We start from the raw sequence: 22,207 nt of genomic DNA on the forward strand, positions 1-22,207 counted from the left end.
TTCCTTCTACTCCCTCTCTTCCTTCCTTCCTTCCTTCCTTCCTTCCCTTCTTTCTCCGTTCCTTCCTTTCTCCCTCCCTTCCCTTCCTTCCTTCCTTTCTTCCCTTCCTTCTCTTTCCTTCCTTCTTCTCCCTCCCTCCTTTCCCTTCCTCTCTTCCTCTCTTCCTCCCCTCTCTCTTCCTCCCTTCTCCCTCCCTCCCTTCCTTTTCTTCCTTCTCTTTCCTTCCTTCTTCTCCCTCTCTTCCTTCCTTCCTTCCTCTCCCTCCCTCCCTTCCCTCCCCCCTTCCTCTCTTCCTCCCTTCCTTCTTCTTCCTCCCTCCCTCCCTCTCTTCCTCCCTTCTCTTCCCTCCCTTCATTCCTTTCCTTCTTTCTCCTTCTTCCCTTCTTTCGTCCCTCCCTTCCCCTTCCTCCCTTCCCTCCCTCCCTCCCTTTCTTCCTCCCTTCTTTCTCTTTCCTTCCTTCTTTTGTCCCTCCCTTCCCCTCCCTTCCTTCCTTCCTTCCCTCCCTTCCTTCTCTTTCCTTCTTTCCTTTTTCTCCCTTCCTTCCCTCCCTCCATTCCTTTCCTTCTCCATCCTTCCTTTGATTGTGCTTTTCCTGCATGCCACAAAAGGGATATTATTATTATTATTATTATTATTATTATTATTATTGCTTTTATTGTTCCTTTTTTGTGTTTGATGGTGTGGTTGTTAGCGGCTTTGAGTCCCCAATGGGAAGAAAGGCAGGGTGTGAATAAAGTTAATACTAATCATTGTACAACCAAAAAAAATGTAGGAAGGGCCTTGAGGTCAGATTGAGATTGGTTGTTGTTGTTATTATTTTTATGCAGGTCCTCCTGAAGCTCTTCAGCTATTGTGTTAAAGTCAAGATCAACCGCCAGCAGCTGGTCAAGCTGGAGATGAACACCCTCAATGTCATGCTGGGGACCCTCAACCTGGTAATTATTATCGTTACAGGAAAATAGAATTGAATTACAAAACAAACCCTTAAGGCAGTGTTTCTCAACCTGGGGGTCTGGACCTCTGGGGGGTCGCCAGAGACCATCAGAAAACACAGTATTGTCGAAGGCTTTCATGGTCGGAATCACTGGGTTGTTGTAGGTTTTCTGGCCATGTTCTAGAAGCATTCTCTCCTGACATTTCGCCTGCATCTACGGCAGGCATCCTTAGAGGTTGTGAGGGCCTCTGAAGATGGCCTGCCACAGATGCAGGGAAAACATCAGGAAAGAATGCTTCTAGAACATGGCCATGCAGCCTGAAAAACCTACAACAACCCACCATAATTTCTGTTGATCATGGGGTTTCTAAGTGGGAAGTTTGGCCCAATTCTATTGGGGTCAGGGAGAGGTTTCCCAAGGGAAACGGAATGCTTTTGCCATGGCTTTGTGAATAAATAGAGGGCCTGTGAAACTATAATCTGATACATGTTTTTATTGATATTGGTTGTTCAATCTGATTTTGGACTGACCTTGAGGGAGCTGGGGGTGGTAACGACCGACAGGGAGCTCTGGCGTGGGCTGGTCCATGAGGTCACGAAGAGTCGGAGACGACTGAACGAATGAACAACAACAATCTGATTTTATATTTAACTAGCCGTCCCCTGCCACGTGTTGCTGTAGCCCACATGGGGGTTCTGTGTGGGAGGTTTGGCACAATTCTATCATTGGTGGAGTTCAGAATACTCTTTGATTGTAGGTGAACTATAAATCCCAGTAACTATAACTCTCAAAAGTCAAGGTCTATTTTCCCCAAACTCCACCAGTGTTCACATTTGGGCATATTGAGTATTCGTGCCAAGTTTGGTCCAGATTCATCATTGTTTGAGTCCACAGTGCTCTCTGGATGTAGGTGAACTACAACTCCCAAACTCAAGGTCAATGCCCACCAAACCCTTCTAGTATTTTCTGTTGGTCGTGGGAGTTCTGTGTGCCAAGTTGGGTTCAGTTCCATCATTGGTGGAATTCAGAATGCTCTTTGAATGTAAGTGAACTATAAATCCCAGCAAATACAACTCCCAAATGAGAAAGTCAACCCCCCTCCATCCCACCAGTATTCAGATTTGGGCGTATAGGGTATTTGTGCCAAATTTGGTCCTATGAATGAAAATACATCCTGCAGATCAGATATTTACATTACGATTCATAACAATAGCAAAATTACAGTTATGAAGTAGTAATGAAAGTAATTTTATGGTTGGGGGTCACCACAACATGAGGAACTATATTAAGGGGTCACAGCATTCGGAAGGTTGCGGGTCTAATAAGTTTTCTAGAAGAACTGTTTGCGCAGGTGCCGTAAATACCATATGTGTGATTCACAGGGACCACGTTGGGGAAATCAACATCGCCACCTGGAAATAGGGAAGAGGCGATCCAAAAGATTGAGAGAGAAGAGGGGTCAGAGAGAGGTTTCCCAAGGGAAATGGAATGCTTTTGCCATGGCTTTGCGAATAACTCTAGGGCCTGTGAAACTGTAATCTGATACATGTTTTTATTGATATTGGTTGTTTACTCTGTAGCAACAAAAATAATTTTATGGTTGGGGGTCACCACAACATGAGGAAGTGTACTAAGGGGTCGCAGCATTAGGAAGGTTGAGAAACACTGCCTTAAGGGGCCTCATGGGGATGGACGGGTGCTTCTGGCTTCGTTCTATGACGGAGAGCAGTCAGATCCTTCCTTCATGTGGGGGATTCTGAGCCTGGAAAGGGAAGGGAGGCAGAAGCACCAGCCAGACCATCATCCCTTCCTTCCTGCAGGCCTTGGTGGCCGAGCAAGAGAGCAAGGACAGCGGCGGGGCGGCGGTGGCCGAGCAGGTCCTCAGCATCATGGAGATCATCCTAGACGAGTCCAACGCAGAGCCGCTCAGCGAAGACAAGGTGAGAGGGACCTGGGAGCACCACTTGAGGGCCTTCACCTTTGGCTTCACCTTTGAGGGGTGCCTCTCATTGTCCGCAGCAGCGTGGTTGCATTCAGATTGCAGCCGTTCGCTTTCCTGATGTTATTATTATGTTCCCCTCCTCGATTGCTCTTCAAGGAGCATCAATAGCCAAGAGAGAGATGGCCTCGGCATTGCTTCAGACTTTGAGCCTCTTTCAAAGCCAGTTCCGTGTCCTCTCTCCTCGTAATTGGGTTGCTTCATCCCACCGACATTTTGAATGCAATCCTGAAACTTCCCTTTGCACAAAGGAGGACAGGAACTCCTCTGAGTCCCTTTTAATTTGAGGTTCTGAGTTTTCGCCTGCCACTTTTGGACTCTTGCTTGCTGAGGTGTTCCTACGAGTATCTGCAGATATTAGGAATCTATTTCTTGATTTAAATCATTGGCATGCTGGCTGATATTCAAACAGAGGATGGGCTGGAGATGTCACTGCCTTGGTCCTACTACTTGATGGCGTGATTGTCAGCATAGATGAAACTGTCAGTGGCTGGTCGTTTGTGTAAATGTTAAACACTGATGGTGCAAGCTGTAATAGGCAGTAAGAGCACCTAAAGCTTCAGAGAGTTTCTGTTCAACCATTTCAAAGCTCCCTGCTTGGGCGGTGATGGCACGATCATCAGCATAGATGAAACTCACTGCCCCTCCTGGTGGTGGCTGGTCATTTGTGTCAATGTTAAACACTGATGGTACAAGCTGGTTTTCCCTGTAATAGGCAGTAAGAGAACCTCAAGCTTTGGTGAGTTTCTGTTCAACTATTTCAAAGCTTACTTTACTTGGGTGGTGATGGCAGGATCGTCAGCGTAGATGAACGTCTGGGGTCAAGGCAGGTCTGACCCCAAGAGGTTTTTAATGGCGGCCGCAGCTTCAGTTCCGCAGACGGATTCATAGAGCCACTTTCCGAAGCCTTACAGAACCTGCCTTTGAGTGTGTCTTGATGCAAGCTGGATTGGGAGGGGAGACTGGGGTGCAACCTCGCCGGGTTGTCGTTACTTCCGTGTTGGGAGTGTTGGGGATTCTGATTCAGAGTCTGTGTCCGTTCCTCAGGTTGAAACACAGACAGAAAGGTAGGCAGTAGATCACAGAGACAGGTCAGGGTTGACATAGAATGGGCCTGTCCAGGTTTCTCAGCCTTCAGAAGATAGGGAGTTGCCCCGTGATTAGGGCTAAGGAAAGGTTGAAATGTCAGAAATGTTAAAAATTAACTAGATATTTTAACTACAAAAATGTGAGTCAAGCACTGAAAGGGTTAAATGGATGCATTGACTCGGCAAAAGCCTGTAGCCTAATATCCCTCAGTCTGAGGTAATCCTCAGTGGGAGAAAGGTCTCAGTCTGTGAAAAGTCCTCCCAGGGTGAGGTAGGCCTTAGTCTGTGAGAGAAGGCCTCACAATGTGAGGTAGGCCTTAGTCTGTAAGAGAAGCTTCAATGTGAAGTAAGCCTTTGTCTGTGAGAGAAGGCCTCACAATGTGAGGTAGGCCTTAGTCTGTGAGAGAAGCTTCAGTGTGAAGTAAGCCTTAGTCTGTGAGAGAAGGCCTCACAGTGTAAAGTAGGCCTTCATCTCCGAGAGAAGCTTCAGTGTGAAGTAGGCCTTAGTCTGTGAGAGAAGGCCTCACAGTGTGAGGTAAGCCTTAGTCTCCAAGAGAAGCTTCAGTGTGAAATAGACCTTAGTCTGTGAGAGAAGCTTCAGTGTGAGGTAGGCCTTAGTCTGTGAGAGAAGGTCTCACAGTGTGAGGTAAGCCTTAGTCTCTGAGAGAAGCTTCAGTGTGAAGGAGACCTTAGTCTGTGAGAGAAGCTTCAGTATGAGGTAGGCCTTAGTCTGTGAGAGAAGGCCTCACAGTGTGAAGTAGACCTTAGTCTGTGAGAGAAGCTTCAGTGTGAAGTAGGCCTTAGTCTGTGAGAGAAGCTTCAGTGTGAGGTAGGCCTTAGTCTTCAAGAGAAGCTTCAGTGTGAAGTAGACCTTAGTCTCTGAGAAGGCCTTAGAGTGTGAGAAGGCCAGTCATGAGAAGCTTCAGTGAGAGAAGCCCCAGGTTGAAGGCCTTCTGTGTAAAGCTGTGAGTAAAAAGCTACTGTGTAACTTTGTTTGTGAGAGGAGGCTCTGTGAGAGCGAAGCTGTTAATGTGCATTAGAAAGAAGCCCAGTATGGAAGTAACGAAGGAAGTATAAAGAACTTTGTTTGTGTTATAGAAACACAGTCGCTTTACACACAGCAGCCTTCACAATGGAGCTTTCTCACACGAGGCTTCTCTCACACAGAGGTTTATCTCACACTCCTCAGGACGATGCTAGCTTCAGCCCACTGATTCTAACAGGCTTCGGCCTACTCTTTTTGTGCTTGACAGACGCTTTTGTAATAAAAAAATACCCAATTAATTTGTAAATAAACTTCTGCCGTTAGCCACTACTAGACTCTGTTTAATGCTGTGTGGAAAGGTGTTCCTGACCTTGTGTGCGACATTCCCCTTTGTCTGCAGGGCAACCTTCTCCTGACGGGCGACAAGGACCAGCTGGTGATGCTCCTGGACCAGATCAACAGCACCTTTGTGCGCTCCAACCCCAGCGTCCTGCAGGGCCTCCTGCGCATCATCCCCTACCTCTCCTTCGGCGAGACGGAGAAGATGCAGACGCTGGTGGACCGCTTCCGGCCCTACTGCTGCTTTGACAAGTAAGGGATTGGCTCCCGGGGCCGAGAGAGTGGTACGGCCGACGACAGAGCCCTCAGAGCCGCTCTTAGGCCTGTTCTTCTCCTCCTTCTTCTCTCCAAGGTATGACGAGGAGCACAGTGGGGATGACAAGGTCTTCCTGGACTGCTTCTGCAAGATTGCCGCCGGCATCAAGAACAACAGCAACGGGCACCTGCTGAAGGACCTCATCCTGCAGAGGGGCATCACCCAGAACGCCCTCGACTACATGAAGAAGCACATCCCCAGCGCCAAGAAGTGAGTCGCGAAAGCAAAACAACAGGTTCCATCCCAACGTGGGGACTTTTCAGATTGTCGGTTGTTTAATAAGAGAAGGCCTTCCCCCAAAGACTTCGGGTTTCCCATTGTGGTCAACTGTGAATTGCATATATCAGTGGTTCTCAACCTTCCTAATGCCGTGACCCCTTAATACAATCCCTCATGTGGTGCTGACCCCCAACCATAATATTCATAACAGTCTTTTTACTACTGTTATAAATCATAATGTAAATATCAGATATCTGTTGAGCCAGCTCCACTGGCTGCCAATTCCCTACCGGGCACAATTCAAGGTGCTGGCATTAGCCTACAAAGCCCTAAACGGTTCCGGCCCCACCTACCTCTCCGAACGCATCTCCTCCTATGAACCGACACGGACATTAAGATCGTCCGGGGAGGCCCTGCTCTCGGTTCCGCCTGCGTCACAGGCACGGCTGGCGGGAACGAGAGACAGGGCCTTCTCGGTGGTGGCCCCTCGGTTATGGAATGCCCTACCAAACGACATCAGACAGGCCCCTTCGTTGCTGGCATTTAGGAAGAAGCTCAAAACCTGGCTTTTTGAGCAAGCGTTTGGCTAATCAGCGCAATTGTACACAGAATGACGGTAAACTGAACATAGGAACGGCATAAGGATATGAGACTGGATCTTGTTTGCGATCGAGGCATTGTATGAATGTTTGTGTGTTTGCTATTGGGTATGCTGTGTTTTAATTGTTATTGTTGTGGTAATTAATATTGTGTAAACCGCATTGAGTCACCTATTATAGGTTGAGAAACGCGGTATAGAAATAAAGCAAATAAATAAATAAATAAATAAATAAATAAATATTTTCATTCACTGGACCAACCTGGGCACAAATACCCAATGCAACCACATGTAAATGCTACTGGCATTGGGGGAGGATTGATTTTGTAATTTGGGAGTTGTAGTTGCTGGGATTTATAGTTCACCTAGAATCAAAGAGCATTCTGAACTCCACCAGCGATGGATTTGAACTTTATTTGCCACACAGAACTCCCATGACCAAGGGGAAACACTGGAAAGGTTTGGTGGGTTTGGGAGTTGTAGTTCACCTATATCCAGAGAGCACTGTGGACTCGTGCAATGGTGGATCTGGACCAAACTTGGCACAAATACTCAATATGTGCAAATGTGAACACTTGGTGGAGCTTGGGGAAAATAGACCTTGACTTTTGGGAGTTGTAGTTGCTGGGATTTATAGTTCACCTACAATCAAATAACGTTCTGAAGTCCACCAACGATAGAATTGGCTCAAATTTCCCACATGGAATCCCCATGACCATCAGAAAATTTTGTGTTTTCTGATGGTCTTTGGCGACCCCTCTGACACCCCTTCGCGACCCCCTCAGGGGTCCTGACCTCCAGGTTGAGAAACACTGGCATATATGGTATTTCCTGTGCCTGTGCAGACAGTTCGGAATCTTCTAGAAAACCTATCAGGCACTTTTAGGCGGTGGCCACGCCCTCTCTCCCCATAGAGTATATAGCCAGTGGGAGGGGCTACTGCCTCAGATCCTTTCATCTCTCTCTCTCTCTCTCTCTCTCTCTACAGCCTGGATGCTGATGTCTGGAAGAAGTTCCTATCTCGGCCGGCACTTCCGTTCATCCTCCGCCTCCTCCGAGGCCTCGCCACGCAGCATCCGGCCACCCAGGTGAGCATTACCCGGCTTCTTTCGTTCCCAAGTAAAATCTTTGCCGAAACCATTCACAGCTCCTATTGGTTTAGGGGAAGGCCCAGTGGTGGATAGCAACTAGTGTGTCACATAAAAATCCAAAGGTAACAGAGTCCAGGAATAGCCAAAAATCAAAAGTTCAGCACCGAGACTGTGGCGCAGCTGACTGGGAGTCAGCTGCATTAAGAGCACTGCTGACCGAAAGTTCCCCATTGTGGTGCCTGTGAATCGCACATATGGTATTTCCTGTACCTGCGCAGACAGTTCGGAATCTGCTAGAAAACTTATTAAGACACTTTTAGGCGGTAGCCCCGCCTACTCTCCTGAGAGTATATATAGCCAGTGGGAGGGGCTACTGCCTCAGATCCTTTCATCCGCCGCCATTACAGCAGCTAGGAATCTTTCTCTCATTTTTCTTCATCTTTGACTAGCGTTTCTGGACTGTGAATTTTTACTATTTTATTTTTATTTTACTTTAATTTCATTTTTTATTTTGTCGTGGTTATAGTTTGTTGACCACCAGTTTCTTTAAGACTTTTCCCTCAGCTGCATTAAGATCACTACTGACCGAAAGGTCATGAGTTCGAAGCCAGCCAGGTCGGAGTGATCTTCCGACCAATTTGTGTAGCTTGCTGTCGACCTTTGCAACCCGAAAGACAGTTGCATCTGTCAAGTAGGAAATTTAGGTACCGCTTATACGGGGAGGGAAATTTAACTAATTTATGAGACCATAAAAATCTCCAGGAAGTATGCAAAGAATGAGGAAGTACTTCATCAGTGTCACAAATGGACTCCCCTGGTGGTCAGAAGTTGGAATGTTAAATGGCCTCTGAGTCTGTCTATATATGTTGTGTGTCTATGGCATTGAATGTTTGCCATGTATACGTACATTGTAATCCGCCCTGAGTCCCGTGCGAGGTGAGAAGGGTGGAATATAAACATTGTAAATAAATAAATAATAAATCTATAAGTAAAAGGTCTACTTAATAAAACTTGGCAGGAATCATAGAACAAGAATATAGAAATTATCCAGGATACTTGAATCCAAAACCAAGACTTGACTTGACACAGTGACTAGAGAACTCTGGCCTAGCTTCTTACTCGAAAGCCAATGTTGCCTGAACTAACTTTAACTAGTTAAACTTTAACTGAACTAACCCACCTCGTAATCTAAGATCATCCGGGGAGGCCCTGCTCTCGCTCCCGTAAACAGCACAAATGCGTTTGGCGGGGACGAGAGACAGGGCCTTCTTGGCTGTGGCCCCCCACCTGTGGAACACACTCCCAAATGAGGTAAGATCTGCTCCCTTCTTCCTGGCTTTTAGAAAAAAACTAAACCAGGCTTTCAACAAGTAGGTGTATGTAGCATTTTAGAGGGACATTGACTGGAATGGCGATTCGACTGACGAGACTGTTTTATTGTTTTAATTGTGATTTGTGTTTAATTGTGGTTTTACTATTGTCATTGTTTGTATTGGCATCGTATCGGCGCCCAGTGTAAGGCATTGAATTTTGCTATTATCTATGTGTAAATAATGGCAAAATTCAATTGTGGTTTTACTATTGTCATTGTCTGTATTGTCATTGTTTGTGGTTTTACTATTGTCATTGTTTGTATTGGCATCGTATTGGCGCCCAATGTAAGGCACTGAATTTTGCCATTATTTATGTGTAAATAGTTCTCACCCAGGGGTGAGAAAGGTGGCATATAAATACTGTAAATAAATAAACAATAAATAAGGTAAACAACTGGCTGTTAATAAGCACTCATGAAATCATGCCGTTTCCCATGAATTTTCTCTATCTCTTTCCTCCGTAAATTTTCTGACCTATGAAGTCTGTGGGAGGAGGAGCCCTCACCCGGGGGAATGGCCTCTATGTTGGATGCAAAACTGCCCTGGGATTGCTTTCGGCAACCATGGATTCCTTTTGGGCCTTTCTGTAGGTGCTGATCGGGACGGACTCCATCACTAACCTGCACAAGCTGGAGCAAGTCTCCAGCGACGAGGGGATCGGGACGCTGGCCGAGAACCTGCTGGAAGCCTTGCGGGAACACCCCGACGTCAACAAGAAGATCGACGCGGCCCGGAGGGAGACGCGAGCAGAGAAGAAGCGCATGGCCATGGCAATGCGGCAGAAGGCCCTGGGCACGCTGGGCATGACGGTAGGGAGATTTTTCATAAAATACGGATCCTTGTTGATATCTATGGTTTCTCTTTTTGAGTCCTGGGAGACTCGGAACGGGTCCAAGTGGGACCGCATTCGGGGTTTTAACTCTTCATCCGGTTTGGGTCCAGGCTGTTTGTCCAATTGCATAGTCCAGTAATAATAATAATAATAATAATAATAATAATAATAATAATAATACACTTTATTTCTATACCGTCCTATCTCCCCGAGGGGACTCAAGGCGGTTTACAACAGAAAACTAGCAAACATTCAATGCCAGCATAACATAACAAACAAATCAAAGTATTGTCGAAGGCTTTCATGGCTGGAATCGCTAGGTTCTTGTGGGGTTTTTTGGGCTGTATGGCCATGTTCTAGAGGCATTTTCTCCTGACATTTCGCCTGCACCTATGGCAAGCATCCTCAGAGGTAGTGAGGTCCTCACTACCTCTGAGGATGCTTGCCATAGGTGCAGGCGAAATGTCAGGAGAAAATGCCTCTAGAACAGTGTTTCTCAACCTTCCTAATGGCGTGACCCCTTAATACAGTCCCTCATGTTGTGGTGACCCCCAACCATAATATTGTTTCCATTGCTACTTCATAATAGTCATTCTACTACTGTTATAAATCATAATGTAAATATCTGATATGCAGGATGCATTTTCATTCACTGGACCAAACTGGGCACAAATACCCAATACACCCAAATGTGAATGCTAGTGGGGTTGGGGAGTATTAATTTTGTAATTTGGGAGTTGTAGTTGCTGGGATTTATAGTTCACTTATAATCAAAGAGCATTCTGGACTCCACCAGTGATAGATTTGAACCAAACTTGGCTCCTATGACCAATGAAGGACACTGGAAGGGTTTGATGGGCATTGACCTTGAGTCTGGGAGTTGTAGTTCACCTATATCCAGATTCATGCAATGATGGATCTGGACCAAACTTGGCATGAATACTCAATATGCCCAAATGTGAACACTGGTGGAGTCTGGGGAAAATAGATCTTGACATTTGGGAGTTGTAGTTGCTGGGATTTATATTTCATTACAATCAAAGAGCATTCTGAACTCCACCAATGACTGAATTGAACCAGTCGTGGCACACAGAACTCCTATGACCAACAGTAAATACTGGAAAGGTTTGATAGGCATTGACCTTGAATTTTGGACTCCACCAACAATAGAATTGGCTCAAACTTCCCACATGGAATCCCTATAACCATCAGAAAATACTGTGTTTTCTTATGGTCTTTGGCGACCCCTCTGACACCCCCTCGCGACCCCCTCAGGGGTCCCGACCCCCAGGTTGAGAAACACTGCTCTAGAACATGGCCATATAGCCCGAAAAACCCCACAAGAACCTAGTAAACAAATCAAATTATAAACAATAAAATAAACAACATCAGGTGTACTTATAGAACAACTCAAAAATCACAAACTTAGACATTTAAATATATAAATCAAACATTTAGAACATGTTTACTACTAGATCTAATGATAGAAAAACACTCAAAACATTAAAAGTAAAAAGGGCTGAGGTGGTGTCCAAGTCAGAGTGATTAAGGTGCTGACCGAAGAAAATTATTATAGGACCTATAGGAGTCCCTGTGGGAAGAGAGGGCAGTCTAGAAATAAAGTGTTATTGTTATTATTACCATTATTGTTCAATCCTACAGTGTAGACAGGTTGGTTTTAGGAATCCTGCTAATGACAGAGCAGCAAAAACAACGACCAGTAATGGTCAGAACCCATTTTAGTGAGAAGAAAATACGACAGAACCCATTTTAGTGAGAAGAAGGCCTTCTGTCGTATTTTTATGAAGTAGGGATCTTTGTTGATATCGATAGTTCCCCACCATGGTCCCTGTGAATCGCACATTTGGTAATTCCTGCGCCTGCCCAGAACAGCTTCGGAACCTTCTAGACAGATTATTAAACATTTTAATTTTATTTATGGGGCTCGGAGCGGCTTACAAGAATGGCTAAAATCTAACACAATTTAAAAACAGCAATATCAAAAATCAAAGGCCTGTCGAAACAGGTATGTCTTACAAGCCCTGCGGAAAGCTGATAAGTCCCGCAAGGCATGGACTTCGGGTGGCAGACTATTCCAGAGTGATGGTGCCACTGCTGTGAAGGCTCTGCGTCTGGTTGCTTTTAGATGCAAGGTCTTGACACTGGGAATTTCCAATAGATTTGGTCCTCAGAACGGAGGGATCTCTGAGGTTGGTAGGGGGTGAGGTACATCGGCCCCAGACCATGCAAGGCCTTAAAGGTGAGTACCATCACTTTGAAAGTGATCCGGTGCTCAATTGGTAACCAATGCAGCTGTAGTAAGATTGGGGTTATGTGGCATCTCATCGGAATTCCCGCAAGAAGCCGAGCAGCTGCGTTTTGTACCAACTTGAGCTTCCGGATCACCGACAGAGGAAGGCCAATGTAGAGGGCGTTACAGTAGTCCAGTCTTGAGATGACCGTAGCCTGGATCACCATAGCTAGGTCGTCCCTGGACAGGGAGGGGGCCAGCCGTCTAGCCTTCTGCAGATGAAAAAAAGCGGTTCTGCTAACGGCGGAGACCTGGGCCTCCATCGTCAGCAGAGGGTCCAAAAGGACTCCCAGACTCTTGACCAACGATGACGGGCATAGCGCCTTGCCATCCAGGGTAGGCAGCTGGATATCCCCACTGCCCAGTTGACCCAGCCATAGGATCTCCGTCTTTTTGGCAGTAGCCCCGCCCACTCTTCCCTTGAGAGTACATATAGCCAGTGGGAGGGGCTACTGCCTCCAGTTCTCTTCATCCGCCGCCTAAGCAGCACATGAGAACCTTCACTCTGACTAGCTTAGCTTTTTTTTTTTGATCCGGACTGCCTTGACGTACATACGTACGCTATTTGGTCTTCTCCTTTTGCGCTGACTCGGACTGTTAGACTATCCTGCCTTCTCCGTTCCTGGGAGACTCGGAACAGGTCCACGTGGGACTGCATTCTGGGTTTTGTTGTGGGAGTTTTAACTCTTCATCCCTCGTCGCTGTTCTCGCTCTTCCGGGTCTTTCAGACGAACGAGAAGGGGCAAGTGGTGACCAAGACGGCACTCTTGAAGCAGATGGAGGAGCTGATCGAGGAGCCGGGCCTGACCTGCTGCATCTGCCGAGAAGGATACAAGTTCCAGGTATGTATGCGCCAAGTCTTCGTTATCCGAGGCGTGATGGGAATCGGAGTCTCGCATTGTCTGGAGGACGTCCGGCTAATTTTTAGGTTGTTCTTGTAAGCTTGGGGGGCCTCCCATAACTCCAGCTTGTGTTCCTCACTCCAGCCAACGAAGGTGCTGGGCATCTACACCTTCACGAAGCGGGTGGCCCTCGAAGAGTTTGAGAACAAGCCTCGGAAGCAGCAGGGCTACAGCACCGTCTCCCACTTCAACATCGTCCACTACGACTGCCACTTGGCGGCCGTCCGGTAAGACCAGCCAAAGAAAGGGAGGGTCCTGTGGTTCATAGGTCAGAACAATTACGTGGGCAAGATAGAGAAAATTCATGGGAAATGATACGATTTCATGAGTGCTTATTAACAGCCAGTGGGGTCTTAAACCCATTTCAGAATCAGGGACTGTTTTGTTTGGGTCCGAATCCCTACTTGAAAGATCGAGCCTTTTTTGGAATTGCTGAACACTTTGTGCATAACTCAACTGCATCTAGAGCAAACTTGCTTAATATAACTTTAAGTACTGATGGCGTTTCAGGGGGGTGAACCTGGCATGATGGGAGTTGTCGTTCACCCACAACCTTATGCATTTTGGACAATTAAAAATGGACATTTTCAAATAACCTGGGCAATGCTGCGTACACAAGCTAGTATAGCAGTAAATTGTATATTATGCTAATAATATAATGTAATATATTGTAGATATATTACATTATATTATTAGCATATATTATTTATGTATTATATATTATTCGCAGGCCAATTAGATTTGACGCTGATGACTAGGACGGTTTCAAATGGTGTATTTTAACTTTGAGATAAATGTTTTAATGTTTATGTATGTGTATATGAATTTGTGTCACAGCATTGGATGTTTGCCGTAGATATGCTGTGCTCCGCCCTGAGTCCCCTTCGGGGTGAGAAGGGCGGAATATAAATGTTTTCAACTAAAATAAAATTATATATATAATATTTATAATATTATAATGTAATACAATATAATACTAGTACTAATAATATATAATAATTATATATTTTATATTACATGTGTGTGTATATATATAATATTTATAATATTAGAATGTAATGCAATATAATACTAGTACTAATAATATGATATTATAATTATATATTTTATATTACATGTATATATAGTATTTATAATATTAGAATGTAATACAAAATAATACTACTAATAATAATATTATAATTATACAATTATGCTGGGGAAAGTGGAAGGCAAAAGGAAGAGGGGCCGACCAAGGACAAGATGGATGGATGGCATCCTTGAAGTGACTGGATTGACCTTGAGGGAGCTGGGGGTGGTAACGGCCGACAGGGAGCTCTGGCGTGGGCTGGTCCATGAGGTCACGAAGGGTCGGAGACGACTGAACGAATGAACAACAACAAACATAATTATATATTTTATATTACATGTGTGTGTGTGTATATATATATATATATATATATATATATATATATAATATTTATATTAGAATGTAATACAATATAATACTACTACTACTAATATGATATTATAATTATATATTTTATATTACATATATTTATAATATTTATAATATTAGAATGTAATACAATATAATACTAGTACTAATAATATGATATTATAATTATATATTTTACATGTATATATATATATATATATATAATATTTATAATATTAGAATGTAATACAATATAATACTACTACTAATATGATATTATAGTTATATATTTTATATTACATGTATATGTATATAGTATTTATAATATTATAATATAATACAATATAATACTAGTACTAATAATATGATATAATTATATATTTTATATTACATGTAATATTACTAATAATATTACAATATAATGGTACAGTACAATATCTATGTAAATAAAAATGTAATGTTTGTGGGATTAACATAACTCAAAACCACTGGATGAATTGACACCAAATTTGGAATCAAGACACCGATCAGGCCAACAAGTGACCATCATTCATAAAAACACTGGAAAATGCAGCAGAAGGGACTTAAAAAGCCAAAAAAAAAAGCAAAAAATACATTACAATCCCGGCGCAAAACCACATATATATGCAAACACATATATATACACACAAAATACATATACACAGAATGGGCCACAGCAACGTGTGGCAGGGGATGGCTAGTAATAATATATAATAGTTTTATATAATGTAATACAATATAATGCTACTAATAATAATAATATATTATAATTATATATTTTATATTAAATGTAATATTACTAATATTACAGTATAATGCAATAAATAATATTAATATTGTGCTATGGTAATAATATAATATATTGTACTTACTTTTTACTTATAAGCCGTTCTGAGTCGCCTTCGAGGCGAGAAGGGCGCCATATAAATCTCGTAAATAAATAAATAATACTGATATTGTGCTATGCTAATAATATAACTTATTGTATGTATTTATTTATATATCTATTTATTTATTTATATATCTTGTAAGCTGCTCTTGGTCCCCTTCGGGGTGAGAATGGCAGCATATAAGTGTCGTAAATAAATAATAAATAAATAAACTGCAGAAGACAGTTCCATCTTGTCTTTACTAATAATATAATATAGTATCTTGTATTTACATATAATGTTTATAAATTATAATGTAATACAATATAATACTAGTAATACTAATACAATATTATAATTATATATTTACATTACATGTAATATTACTAATAATATTACAATATAATGGTATAGTGCAATATAGTAATATATAATACTGTTATTGTACTATGCTAATAATATAATATATTGTATGAAAATATATCTTGTAAGCCGCTCTGGGTCCCCTTCGGGGTGAAAAGGGTGGCATAGAAATGCCATAAATAAATAAATAAATGCCGGTTTGTGCAATTTCTAAAATGCTCGTTTGTGTCCGAAGTGGCGGCCCAAAGACTGGTTTCAAAGGGTGGGGTATAAATAATTTTTTTATTGTTATTATTATTACTCTTTTTTGGATGCAGAAGTGGGTTGAGGGATTGCCGTTGTGGGGGGTCCCGTTGACGGGTGGATGTGGCCCTATTTCCCCCCCTTTTTGCAGATTGGCTCGTGGTCGTGAGGAGTGGGAGAGCGCGGCCTTGCAGAACGCCAACACCAAGTGCAATGGCCTCCTGCCCGTTTGGGGCCCCCACGTCCCGGAGTCAGCCTTCGCTACCTGCTTAGCCAGGTGAGTCCGCGGCCTTCCCGGGCACCATCGACTCCACTGCTATATTCCCCCTCTTGTTATCAGATCCTATTCCCGTATAGTATTCTGTGATACTCGGAAAGATCGAAGCCGTTGGCCTGTCTTTGGAATGCTGACAAACATGGCGGTCAAGAGCAGACTTTTGGATCTTGACTTTCCTAATCTCACTCTTGCAGCAAACACGGCTTGTTCCCCTACCACGTCATTAATTCCATGCAATTGTGGACTTGTCATGTTGGCTTATCTTCACTTATTTTGATCCATCCCACCCAGAGGAGAGCTTTGGCGACCGGAAGATGTCGTGTGTTGCCATCAGCTCTTTGGGATGGGAGAGAAGCCGCTTTGAGAGATAAAGTAAATATCATAACAAACTATCTCGAGTCTACACCGTCATCGAAAAACTGGAGCAAAATACGCTAGAGCGGGATAATGTCCTTCCTGCCAAAGCAAAGCATTTGAAATTTCACAAACTTCCCCTATGTTTTTATGATCGACCCCATTAGGAAATGACATTGATAACCCAGGAACACAAATTGTGTTACATAGTGTAATCTGGTACGTAGATGACATATTCATAGTGTAATGCGGTTCGTAGATGTCATATTCATAGTGTAATGCGGGACGTAGATGACACCACAACTAGCTGCTGTTTCTTTGGGTTTGTAGCAGCCGTGGGCAAACTTTGGCCCTCCGGATGTTTTGGACTTCAACTCCCACAATTCCTAACAGCCGGTAGGCTGTTAGGAATTGTGGGAGTTGGTGTCCAAAACACCCGGAGGGCCGAAGTTTGCCCGTGCTGGCAATAAAAGCAGTGTGTATGTGACTCCCCTGATTTCCCTCTATCTTTAGGCACAACACCTACCTGCAGGAATGCACCGGGCAGCGGGAGCCCACCTACCAGCTCAACATCCACGACACCAAGCTGCTCTTCCTCCGCTTCGCCATGGAGCAGTCCTTCAGCGTGGACACCGGGGGCGGCGGGCGGGAGAGCAACATCCACCTCATCCCCTACATCATCCACACCGTGCTTTACGTCCTCAACACGTCAGTATCACACACTCTTTACTTTATCACAATGTAGCAGTTGTGTGGAGGAACCATATATATATGGATGGATGGCGCTACTTGTGTGTGTGCGAGCGTGTGTGTGGCTGGAGTTACTTGTGTGTAATTCTTCCAGGAGTGGGTTAAACAAATACACAGTAGCTTTACACGCAGCAGCCTTCACACTGGAGCCTTCTCACACGAGGCTTCTCTCACACTGGAGCTTTCTCACATGAGGCTTCTCTCACACTGGAGCTTTCTCACATGAGGCTTCTCTCACACTGGAGGCTTCTCACATGAGGCTTCTCTCACCCTGGAGCCGTCTCACACGACGCTTTTCTCACACTGGAGCTTTCTCACACAAGGCTTCTCTCACCCTGGAGTCTTCTCACGTGAGGCTTCTCTCACACTGGAGGTTTCTCACATGAGGCTTCTCTCACCCTGGAGCCATCTCACACTGGAGCTTTCTCACACAAGGCTTCTCTCACCCTGGAGTCTTCTCACATGAGGCTTCTCTCACACTGGAGGTTTCTCACATGAGGCTTCTCTCACGCTGGAGCTTTCTCACATGAGGATTCTCACATACTGGAGCTTTCTCACACGAGGCTTCTCTCACACTGGAGGTTTTTCACATGAGGCTTCTCTCACCCTGGAGCCGTCTCACACAAGGCTTCTCTCACACTGGAGCCTTCTCACATGAGGCTTCTCTCACACTGGCGCTTTCTCACATGAGGCTTCTCACATACTGGAGTTTTCTCACATGAGGCTTCTCTCGCAATGGAGCTTTCTCACATGAGGTTTCTCTCACACTGGAGCCTTCTCACACGAGACTTCTCTCACACTGGAGCTTTCTCACACGAGGCTTCTCTTGCAATGGAGCTTTCTCACACGAGGCTTCTCTTGCAATGGAGCTTTCTCACATGAGGCTTCTCACCATGGAGCTTTTTCACACGAAGCTTCTCACCATGGAGCTTTTTCACACGAAGCTTCTCTCACACTGGAGCCTTCTCACATGAGGTTTCTCTCACACTGGAGCTTTTTCACACAAGGCTTCTCTCACACTGAGGTTTACCTCACACTCCTCAGGACAACACTATCTTTGGCCCACTGATTAACAGGCTTTGGCCTACTCACTCTTTCAGTGCTTGACTCCCACTTTTGTAATCAAAGATACCCAGTTAATTCTTAATATTTTTGACCAACGTTTTTTCCCTGTCTTGCCTTGGCTCTTGCAGGACGCGTGCCACCTCCCGCGAAGAGAAGAGCCTGCAGAGCTTCCTGGAGCAGCCGAAGGAGAAGTGGGTGGAGAGTGCCTTTGAGGTGGACGGCCCCCACTACCACACCCTCCTGGCCCTCCACGTCCTCCCGCCCGAGCGGTGGAAGGCCATCCGCATCGACGTCCTCAAACGCCTACTGGTGGTTGCCCAGGCCAGGGTGGCTTCCCCGGCCGGAGCCAGCAGGTGGGCCCGCTCTTCCTCAGAGGGTCCAAGACAAGAGAGTTGGGAAGAGGCTCTGGGGGCTCTAGGACCACGAAAACGGGGGTCACAGAGAGTTTGTGGAATGCAAGTTCGGGGTTCGAATCTCCACTCAGGCCTGGAAACCAGCTTTCTTCTCTTCTGATGCGTTCTTGGCTGGTTCCTCTCTTTTTCCCTCTGGATTATTGATGTCCTCCTGGGGGTGGTCCTTGCCCTCCGGCTATTCATCAGCAGCAAAAGGAAGCCATTAACAGCACCCTGCGAGGCTCAATTTTCCATCTCTCCCCCCTCTTCTTCCAGGCTGACCGATAAAGCGGTGAAGGACTACTCGGCCTACCGCTCCGGCCTCCTCTTCTGGGCCCTGGTGGACCTCATCTACAACATGTTCAAAGTAAGTGCGCAGGGGGATTCAGGGAGGAAGAGGGGATTCCTCTTAGCCCTCGTAGCCAACGCTTCCCAGCGGGCCCTGATCCCCAAGACGCTTCTCCTTCCAGAAGGTGCCTACGAGCAACACGGAGGGGGGCTGGTCCTACTCGCTGGCCGAGTACATCCGCCACAGCGACATGCCCATCCACGAGGCGGCCGACAAGGCCCTCAAGACCTTCCAGGAGGAGTTCATGCCCGTCGAGACCTTCTCCGAATTTCTGGACGTGGCCGGTGAGTGAGGATAGGCTCCTTCCAGCGGTTGCTGCTGTTGCTCCTCCCCTTCTCCTTCTCCTCCTCCTCTTCTTTCTTTCTCCTTCTTCTCTTTCTCCTTCCCATTTTTCTCCTCCTCTTTTCCTACGTCTCCTCCTCTTCTTCTCTTTCTTCTTCCCCTTCTCATTTTTTCTCCTCCTCCTCTTCTCCTTCTTCTCTTTCTCCTTCCCCTTCTCATTTTTCTTCTCCTTCTCTTTCTCCTCCTTCTCCTTTTCCTCCTTCCCCTTCTCCTTCTCTTCGTTCTTCTCTTCTCCTCGTCCTCCTTCTCTTCCTTCTCATTTTCCTTCTCTTTCTTCTTCTCTTTCTTCTTCTCCTTTTCTTTCTTCTCCTCCTCCAATTTCTCCTCCCCCTCCTCCTCTCCTCCTTTTCTCCTTCTCCTTCTTTTTCTCCTTCTTCTTCCTATTCTCATTTTTCTCCTCCTTCTCCTTTTCCTCCTTCCCCTTCTCCTTCTCTTCATTCTCCTCCTCCTCCTTCTCTTCCTTCTCATTTTCCTTCTCATTCTTCTAATTCTCTCCTCCTCCTACTCTTTCTTCTTCTCTTTCTTCTCCTTTTCTTTCTCTTCCTCCCATTTTCTCCTCCTCCTCTTCCTCCTTCTCTTTCTTCTTCTTTTTCTCCTTATCTTTTCTTTCTCCTCCTCCTCCATTTTCTCCTTCTCCTCCTCCTCCCCTCCTTTTCTCCATTTTTTCCTTCCCCTTCCGCTTCCTCTTCTCCTTCTTCTCCTCCCCCTTGTTCCCTTCTCCTCCTCTTTCCTTTTCCTTATGGCTGGTTTTCTTTACTGGTCCATCACATTATTCAAGGCTAGCTTTGACTATAATTTTCTTTGAAAGATGTAAAGAAGAACATGTTATTTTGCAAGACATTTGGAGCATAACGTGATGCAGGCGGCTCTGTTCTCCCTGTTGGGGACGAGCGGAAGGCCTTCCATCTGGGAAGCAAAGGAAGGGGCTTTCCGACCATACTTCCAGGCCCGACTGAGCCGCCTTCTTCTCCTCTCCTTTCAGGTCTGCTGTCGGACATCAGTGACCCCGAGGGCTTCCTCAGGGACCTCTTCAACTCCATCCCTTGAGCCGGAGAGACCTGAGACAAGCTTCGTTCCCATCTGACTCCTTCTGTCTCCTGCTGAGGAGCGAGCGTTGCTGTTACTTTCTTCCTCCCTTCCTTCCTTTCCCCCTTCTTCTCCCCTTCCGAGTTCTTGACGTTGGGCTTCCCTCCTCTCTGGAGTCTCAGCCCACCCCTCCCACCCCAGAGCCAGGTTGACTGCCCTGTTTTCCCGTGTGGCCATTTTCCCTGTCAATAAATAAGTTAAATACAATGGAAACAACAGAGTTTTGCGACCAGTTCAGGAGGAGGTTGGTACGATTCTTGTTCATTCCGAGATTCATAATGCGCTCCTTGCTTGGCTCAAAACAGGGCCAAGTTGGAGAAGCTCTCCTCTGGGTGGGTTGAATCAAAACGTGGAGATAAGCATCCATGAGGTCTCCACGACTGCACAGCATTAATGACATGGTAGGGGAACAAGTGTTCTTTGCTGCTAGAGCCAAGATTATGAAAGTCAATATCCCAAAGACTTGCAGGCTTCCATATTCGTAAGAGTGCTTCCAAAGACAGGCCAACTTCTTTCAAAGCGAGGGGGACACCATTAAATAGGAAATAATGCTTTCAAACCAGGAAGAGAACATTTTTGAAAGGTTACATAGTGTAATGCACTCCTTGCTTGGCTCAGAACAGCCCCAAGATGGAGAAGCTGTCCTTTGGGTGGGTTGAATCAAAATGTGGAGATAAGCATCCATGAGGTCTCCACAACTGCACGGAATTAATGACGTGGGAGGGGAACAAGTCGTCTTTGCTGCTAGAGCCAAGATTATGAAAGTCAAGATCCCAAAGACTTGCAGGCTTCCACATTCGTAAGAGTGCTTCCAAAGACAGGCCAACTTCTTTCAAAGCGAGGGGGACACCATTAAATAGGAAATAATGCTTTCAAACCAGGAAGAGAACATTTTTGAAAGGTTACATAGTGTAATGCACTCCTTGCTTGGCTCAGAACAGGCCCAAGATGGAGAAGCTGTCCTTTGGGTGGGTTGAATCAAAATGTGGAGATAAGCATCCATGAGGTCTCCACAACTGCACGGAATTAATGACGTGGGAGGGGAACAAGTGGTCTTTGCTGCTAGAGCCAAGATTATGAAAGTCAATATCCCAAAGACTTGCAGGCTTCCACATTCGTAAGAGTGCTTCCAAAGACAGGCCAACTTCTTTCAAAGCGAGGGGGACACCATTAAATAGGAAATAATGCTTTCAAACCAGGAAGAGAACATTTTTGAAAGGTTACATAGTGTAATGCACTCCTTGCTTGGCTCAGAACAGCCCCAAGATGGAGAAGCTGTCCTTTGGGTGGGTTGAATCAAAATGTGGAGATAAGCATCCATGAGGTCTCCACAACTGCACGGAATTAATGACGTGGTAGGGGAACAAGTCGTCTTTGCTGCTAGAGCCAAGATTATGAAAGTCAAGATCCCAAAGACTTGCAGGCTTCCACATTCATAAGAGTGCTTCCAAAGACAGGCTAACTTCTTTCAAAGCGAGAGGCACACAGTTAAATAAGAAATAAAGCTTTCAAATCAGGAAGAGAACATTTTTGAAAGGTTACATAGTGTAATGCACTCCTTGCTTGGCTCAGAACAGGCCCAAGATGGAGAAGCTCTCCTCTGGGTGAGTTGAATCAAAATGTGGAGATAAGCATCCATGAGGTCTCCACTATTGCACAGAATTAATGACGTGGGAGGGGAACAAGTTGT

At 45.2% G+C, this 22,207-nt stretch overlaps 1 protein-coding gene across 8 annotated transcripts in view; it reads left to right on the forward strand.

Annotated features, from left to right (window-relative positions):
* The window catches only part of UBR4 (ubiquitin protein ligase E3 component n-recognin 4), a 178,840-nt gene extending 158,107 nt beyond the window's left edge, over positions 1 to 20,733 (forward strand). For all 8 annotated transcript variants that reach the window (XM_060758814.2, XM_060758816.2, XM_067472723.1 and 5 more), the window contains 14 exons: positions 829 to 936; positions 2,757 to 2,876; positions 5,409 to 5,599; positions 5,700 to 5,873; positions 7,469 to 7,568; positions 9,535 to 9,753; positions 12,816 to 12,929; positions 13,074 to 13,216; positions 16,054 to 16,179; positions 17,047 to 17,241; positions 18,477 to 18,701; positions 19,017 to 19,107; positions 19,211 to 19,373; positions 20,414 to 20,733. In XM_060758814.2, the coding sequence (XP_060614797.2) occupies positions 829 to 936; positions 2,757 to 2,876; positions 5,409 to 5,599; positions 5,700 to 5,873; positions 7,469 to 7,568; positions 9,535 to 9,753; positions 12,816 to 12,929; positions 13,074 to 13,216; positions 16,054 to 16,179; positions 17,047 to 17,241; positions 18,477 to 18,701; positions 19,017 to 19,107; positions 19,211 to 19,373; positions 20,414 to 20,478 (2,034 nt within the window). In that variant the 3' untranslated portion in view covers positions 20,479 to 20,733. The remainder of the gene's footprint in view (positions 1 to 828; positions 937 to 2,756; positions 2,877 to 5,408; positions 5,600 to 5,699; positions 5,874 to 7,468; positions 7,569 to 9,534; positions 9,754 to 12,815; positions 12,930 to 13,073; positions 13,217 to 16,053; positions 16,180 to 17,046; positions 17,242 to 18,476; positions 18,702 to 19,016; positions 19,108 to 19,210; positions 19,374 to 20,413) is intronic.
* The last annotated feature ends 1,474 nt before the right edge of the window (positions 20,734 to 22,207 follow it).

The sequence above is a fragment of the Anolis sagrei genome, chromosome 13 (genome assembly GCF_037176765.1).
Source record: "Anolis sagrei isolate rAnoSag1 chromosome 13, rAnoSag1.mat, whole genome shotgun sequence".
In the NCBI taxonomy this organism is placed as follows: Eukaryota; Metazoa; Chordata; class Lepidosauria; order Squamata; family Dactyloidae; genus Anolis; species Anolis sagrei.